The sequence below is a fragment of the Galeopterus variegatus genome, unplaced genomic scaffold, assembly GCF_000696425.1.
Source record: "Galeopterus variegatus unplaced genomic scaffold, G_variegatus-3.0.2 Scaffold6809, whole genome shotgun sequence".
Classification (NCBI taxonomy): Eukaryota; Metazoa; Chordata; class Mammalia; order Dermoptera; family Cynocephalidae; genus Galeopterus; species Galeopterus variegatus.
In genome coordinates this window covers 101796-108324 of record NW_007732920.1, presented here as the reverse complement: position 1 = coordinate 108324, position 6529 = coordinate 101796, and the positions used below count along the sequence as shown (strand labels likewise).

Here is a 6529-nt window from a genome sequence, read left to right as displayed (position 1 = left end):
CAGCTGCCCCTGACCCCCCCGGGACTCTAGGCCCCGACCCCATCCCCAAGCAAGCCCTCGCCTTCGCCCCCTTCTCCCCACCCAAGCGCCTGCGGCTGGTGGTCAGCCATGGCTCAATTGACCTGGATGTCAATGGGGATGAGCCATGATGGTCTAGACAGGGAGGCCTGGTCCCCCCTTTCCCCTGGACCTCCAGAAGGAGCCCTTGGACCTCTGAGAGGGAGCAGACCCTGGACCCCAGCACAGATCTGACCCTGGGAGGGGATTGAATTGGACATCTCCAGGGATCTGAACCCTGACCTTTTGTGACTGCTGACCCCTGAGCCATCCCTACCCGTGAAGGGAGCTGTGGCCATTTGCTGTCCTCCCTACCCTTGCCCCTGCCTCAGGACTGCAGGAGCCATCCTCCTTCCCTCATCCTCTCTCTCCCCAGGGAGCAAAGCCATAAGGGGGTGGGGGCCACCCCATGGCGTCTCCCCAGAAGCCCAGGCCTCATGAGGAGGTGGAGCTGATCCGGGGGGTGGCACTCCATGGCGACTGCCCCCATGGAGGAGAGTGGGTTTGCTCTCAGCCCTGCGCTGTCTGAGGTTGGCAGGGAGAAGGTTGGCAGGGGGAGTGTTTGGGGGCATGTCCTCCTCACCGCCACTCCCCCCTCTGTGGGTCTCAGGGAGGCCGGGTGCGACCTCATCTTTCTATGGTGCTATCCCTGGTGCTACTGGGGTGTGGGGGGCTCCCTCCCCTCCCCCACACCAGAACGGGGTATGTTGGGGGATTGAAAGCACTTGAACTTTTTATTTTATTAAAACCTTGTTATAAGCAGTGCCCTTGGAAGGTTTTTTGTTTGGGTTTATGTTTTGAGGTGATGTCAGTCAGGAGAGCGAGACCCTTGGCCTTGCTGGGGAGATGGCAAGGAGGCGGTACAGGCCTTGAGCCCTGAGAGCTACCGTGAGAGGTCTTTGGGATGGTGAAGGGTCAGTGTATTTGGAGGACTGCAGTATCCACCCATTTTGTCTCCTAGGAGAAGATTCCAGATGAGTTAACAGGTCCAGCAAGCAGACTGACTTGCCTGAGGTCACACAGGGACTTGAGGGCCCCTCTCTCACTTCTCAGTCAGATGCCTCTCCCACACTTCAGCCAATCAGGGTGAGGTGGGTGGGGGCCAGTTGTGCAGGTATGGAGCATGGGGGCTGCCCAGGCACCTGAGCAGGGTTTGGGGGAGGTGCCACTAATGGGGCCTTCCTCAGCTGTCATCTTGGACTTCACTGTGTGTGTGAGACCGGAACAATGAATAGATGAATATTCTCCTTACTTCAGGTCTTTTTTTTTTTTTTTTTTTTTGGGCAACTGGCCTTTGTGGGGATCCAAACCTAAGACTTGATCTTATAAGGCTGTGCTCTAACCAACTGAGTTAACCCACCTGCTCCCAATCCAATGTCTTGATTTTGCCATCTCTTAACTCACAGCCACCCCAGAAGCCCCATTTTACAAAAGGAAATAACAGCTGACAGTAGTGAGCACTTACTGGTTCCTTACTGGTTCTGGGCCCCCCACTGAGCATCTCAAAGTCAGTTTTATCATTGGGGTTGCAGAGTGTTTAATGCGGGCAGGCCATAGGAACATCTACAGGCCAGCCATGGGCTGCAGGCACCCTCTTGTATTTCCTTTGTGTCAGCCAGCCTTGGACAACATTTAGCTTGGAGGTTGGCAAGGCCAGGCTGCTGTGTGTACTAGGAACCCCTCCTTGGTCCTGGGGAGAGGAAACCAACAGGGAAGGAGAGATGGCATCCAGACCCGCATGGGCTGTAGGACGGTGGTCCTGGGACATGGGCAAAAGGGGTCCGTTGAGAGCCAGTAACTTTTTGGCAGCTGGCCAGAAAGGGAATCCAAACCCTTGACCTTGGTGTTATCAGCACCATGCTCTAACCAAGTAAGCTAACCAACCAGCCCAAGAACGAGTAACTGAATATGGCCTGTTTCGTTCTTTTTGCAAAGAAAATTTTTCTTACAATGCAAATCCTACTAAACTGTTTTCTCCCTCATGTTAAAAATGAGGGAGAAGGTTCCAGGCCATCAAACAGTGATGAGAATGAAGAGAGATGGCTGCCATAATGGACACTGAAGGACTTCTCTCTCTCACAAGCTGAAGTGGTTTATTTAAGAAATTCAGATACCATCACCTGAATTTTAGATAAAGATGACAGCAGAGCAGGGGTTCTTTGTTGGAGGTCATGGATGAACATTGGAACTGACAAGAACCTCCTGAAATATTGTTTTAAATGTTGTGAATACATATTCATATGAACTTTTTTTCTGCGGGTTCAGAGCCTTTATCAAATTCTCAAAAATGCAGGGCCTGCCCGTGGCTCACTCGGGAGAGTGTGGTGCTGATAACACCAAGGCCACAGGTTCGGATCCCATATAGGGATGGCCGGTTTGCTCACTTGGGGGAGCGTGGTGCTGACAACACCAAGTCAAGGGTTAAGATCCCCTTACCGGTCATCTTTTAATAAATAAATAAATGAAAAACAATGGTTAGGGTTTCTCTACCTTGGCACTGTTGCCATTTTGAACCACCCATTTCTCTTTTTTTTTTTTTTGGCAGCTGGCTGGTACAAGGATCTGAACTCTTGACTTTGGTGTTGTAAGGCTGCTCTCTAACCAACTGAGCTAATTGGCCAGCCACTGAGCTGGCTATTTCTGTGGTGGGGGCTGTCCTGTGCATTGGAGGATGTTGAGCAGCTGCCCTGGGCTCCACTCTCTAGATGCCGGTAGCATCCCTGCTCACCCAGTTGTGACAACAACAGTCTTCAAACACTGCCAGATGTTTCCCTGGGGTCCAGAGTCAGCCTTGGGCTGGGAACCACTGGGCTAGAGTGATACAGAATTGATGAGGAGCGGACACCCCAGACACCCCATATGTGTCACAGCACTGATCCTCAGGACCACCCTATGAAGTTAGTTTCTGCTAGGGTTATCCCTCCTGTACAGACAACACCAGGCCAGGGAAGGTAGGTCTGGCTGCCCGGGTTTCCACCTTGACCACTGGTTACAACAGGGAAGTGTGAGGAATTCATGTCACAAACAGCTGGTGGAACCTGGGGGATGTCCATGGAGGGACAGAAGGTCCTTGGGTGAAAGTCTGGGCACAGCCTGAAAACCCCATCACACACACGGGGGCTAGAGCAAGGGAAACTAAGAAGGAACTGGAGACTGTAGTGGCCAAAGGCGAAGGCAGAAAGAAGTTGAAAGAAACAGGAAATAACAGCCAATGCTGAAACTGGACGCATATCGTGCCACACACTAGTATTGTTCTCAGACTTGGGCAGTGGGGGCTTCTGCCCCAGGGGTGCCACATCCCATACCCCATCCTTCCCCTTGGGGACAGGATTGCCTACGGGAGTTCCAGGACTCTGGTTTGTGGGGTCATCCCCTGGCTGAACATCCAGTCACTCCCATTGTCCAACACAATATTGGCACCAGAATTGGGCCAACATGCTGATTTTGAGTAACTCAATTTGTTCGTGTAGACAGAGACCCATACCCTCTGAGAACAGCCGGGCCAGACACTGTTCTAACTCCTTTATGTGTTCTCACGTCATCATCCTCCCCACAGCCCTGTGAAATACAGGTATTACCATCACTGTATTTTAGGTGAAAAGGCCATGGTACAGGGGACCTATGGAACTCATCCTAGGCCATATGGCTGGTAAGCTGCAGGGCTAGGACTTGAACCCTTTCTCAGAACCTAACCAGGCTCTTTGACCTTCAGGATGGGAAAGAGGCAGATGCCAGACAAAGGAGGCCAGAGCTGTGCCCAGTGGGAACCAAGGGACAGTGAGTTGGGCAGCAGTGGCTTCATGGGGTGGGAGGTGGGGGCTGGGAGGGAATGAAAAGGAGAGGTGATGGAGAGTGGGTGGCCCTGAGGGTTCATGGAGCAAAGGGTGAAGGGCAGCAGAACATTTATGGTTCTGATCAGGAAACACCAGAACCTGTCTCTAGGTTAGAAGGAGCTGGTTCTAAGGGAGGGACTGCAGAGGGAGGGGAAGAGAATAACAACAGGCTGAGAGGATGGAGCTGGAGGAGGGGAAGGAAGAAGAGGAGGAAGGGGGAAGAAGAAAGATGTGGAGGAGGGAGAAGAGGAGGAAGATGAAGAGGAGGTAGGAAGGGCAGGGATGCAGGTGTTTTGAGATGGGGTGGGAACACGTTGATTGGCCTCAGTTTCCTCTGACCTGGGAGGCTGCTGAGAGACAGTGAGCCTGGCATTGAGGGTCTAAGGAGGCAGCCACTGTGGATGCAGGTGGGGAGAGCTGGCTGAGGAGCTGTGAAAGAGGTGTTTAGAGTTTGCAGTTGTGGTATTCCACCAGGCTGGAGGCAAGGTGAGTCTGGCCCTGGTCTCAGCTCACGCATTGGTAGGGCACTGGTGGCTGGAGGGAAGGCCAGCCAGGAGTGTGTAAGAATGTGCTGAGCTGAGACCTGGAAGTGGTCATTGATGATTGTGGGGAGGATCACAGGCACATGGAAGGAGGGAGGCTGGCCAACAGGACAAAAATGGGCTCCAGGCATTGGGCTCTGGAGAGGTCAGGAGGCTGGCCATTGCTGAACAGGTGCTTGCGATGATACCTGGTGACCTCACCAAGTCCTCAGACAGCTGTTCTATTCTGTGACTCAAGAGAGCAGTCTTGCCCATATGGTACCACTGGCTTTCCTTCCTGTGCAGTGCTGCCTCTGTGCAGGTGTTGTCCAAGGCTCAAGGGACATCGCATGAACAGGGGGCCTCCTGTAGCCAAGTCCATGCCCTGCACCCTCATACATTCCCCTGCCTCTTGGGTTGTGGTCAGAGACAGGGAGCCGGGCAGCCAACATCTCAAAGTGGAGTCATCCTGGGGGATGGCACATCTGAGGTGTGCTCTGGGTGGGGTGGTGAGGACAGCATGGAAGGCAGGTGGTAGAAGGATTCTCATGAGGTGGGGAGCAGGATGGAACCAATTCTCTGAGCTCACTCAGCCCCTCCCACCCCACCTTACCTGATAGTGGGACTTTGAACCATCTTGGTTTACAGCAGGGGAAACTGAGGTCTACACAGGTCAAAAGGCTTGTCCAGGGTCAACCAGCAAGTTGTTAAGATTAATCATAGTCACCTTTGAACCCTGGAGTTGAATGGGGCCTCACAAGACCGCATCAGTCAGTCTGGGGGTCTCCCCTTCTGAGAGCACTCCAGGTCACCCAGGTGGTGATAGCCTCAGGCAGCAACTGTTAATCCAGTCCTCCAGGTGCCAGGCACAACCAGGCTAGAACCCTCAGGTTCTGTCAGGGATCACTCCTCGGCCTGGGGAAAGGCAACATTTGAGGGGGCATCTGGAACTAGAATGCAGCCGGATGGGAAAGGAGCAGAGAATTATTAAGAGGGGGCTCTGAGCGTCCCCAATGTCCTCACAGTTGGGGAGGCATCAGCGGGAGAAACTGAAGGGACATGTGTTGGGGAGAGACAGCAGTGGTTGGGGGGCAGACCCCTTGCATTTCAGAATAGAGGAGGCTGCTTCTCCTGGCTGTGGACGCGGGTGCTGAAAGAATGGAGACAGGGAGGGAGCCCTGGACCCTGTTTAGAGTAAGAGGGCTCATGTTCTGGGAGGGAAACAGAGCCAGATGGGGGCAGGGGCATGATGGAGAGTTGTGGAGAGCCGGAAAGTGTACGATCAGGGTGAGGATGGAGGAATAGGGTCAGTGCTCGGTGGTACAAAAAAGACCCCTCAGTACCCGAGATGGGATGGCCCCGGGGTGGGGTGAGGGAGGAGGCTGGGGGCATGGTCCAGGCAGGAGGAGAGGAGGCTGAACCGTGGGTATGGCGGGAAAGACTTGGGTGACAAGTAGGTGTGGATATCGAGAGAAGGGAGCACCCTGGAGCCGTCTGGGTGGGCGAGTGTTGAAATTCGGAGACCTTGGAGTAGCTGCGGCTGTAAAGGCCCCTACTTACTGGAACGGAGGGGCAGGGGACAGGAGGCGCTCGGCTTGTTCCCAACTTCCTACCCTAGAGCCCTGAATGCCCTCCCCCTATCTGATGGAGTAGTCTCCCCTTCCACCACCCCCCCTTCCATCACTGGCAAGGGATTAAGAAAAAACATTTTCAACAACATAACTTTATTTGTGGCTTAGGGATTGGAGGAAAGGGGGAGGTAACTGAGGCCGGGTCTCCGTGGGACGAGGTGGGGGGTCACTGGGCATATCCCTCGGAGGAAGCCTTACTCGGGCAGTCAGATTTTGCCTGCGAAAGTCCCATTCCTGATCTGCTCGTTCCAGCGATTCACCTGGGGAGGCAAGAAGGCAGGGAGCGGGGCGCCGGCTCAGCCTCAGCCCGAACCCTCCACCCTCTCTGGGTCGGACGTTCCTTGTGCCTGCTCACCCAGCTGATGGGGCACAGCGAGTAGTACACGCGGAAGTAGTACTCGCAGGGCTGCGTGCTCTTCCCGCGGCGGCTCATGGTCTTGACGCAGCGGTGGTAGTCTGCGGGTTGCAATGGGGCGGGACGGGGTGG

At 54.3% G+C, this 6529-nt stretch overlaps 2 protein-coding genes across 6 annotated transcripts in view; one reads left to right on the top strand and one right to left on the bottom strand.

Moving 5' to 3' along the window:
- SUV420H2 (suppressor of variegation 4-20 homolog 2 (Drosophila)) overlaps nucleotides 1-1279 on the top strand; it is a 9299-nt gene extending 8020 nt beyond the window's left edge. For 2 of the 4 annotated variants that reach the window (XM_008591296.1, XM_008591293.1), the window contains exon 9: nucleotides 197-822. In XM_008591296.1, coding sequence (XP_008589518.1) covers nucleotides 197-217 — 21 coding nt within the window. In that variant the 3' untranslated portion in view covers nucleotides 218-822. Of the gene's footprint in view, nucleotides 1-196; nucleotides 823-1018 lie in introns of those variants that run through there. The other 2 variants (XM_008591292.1, XM_008591295.1) reach the window with 2 other exon arrangements.
- Nucleotides 1280-6118: 4839 nt separating this feature from the next.
- Nucleotides 6119-6529, bottom strand: part of LOC103606739 (cytochrome c oxidase subunit 6B2) — a 5546-nt gene continuing 5135 nt past the window's right edge. For both annotated transcript variants that reach the window (XM_008591288.1, XM_008591287.1), the window contains 2 exons: nucleotides 6398-6498; nucleotides 6119-6302 (listed from right to left, as the gene is read on the bottom strand). In XM_008591288.1, the coding sequence (XP_008589510.1) occupies nucleotides 6249-6302; nucleotides 6398-6498 (155 nt within the window). In that variant the 3' untranslated portion in view covers nucleotides 6119-6248. The remainder of the gene's footprint in view (nucleotides 6303-6397; nucleotides 6499-6529) is intronic.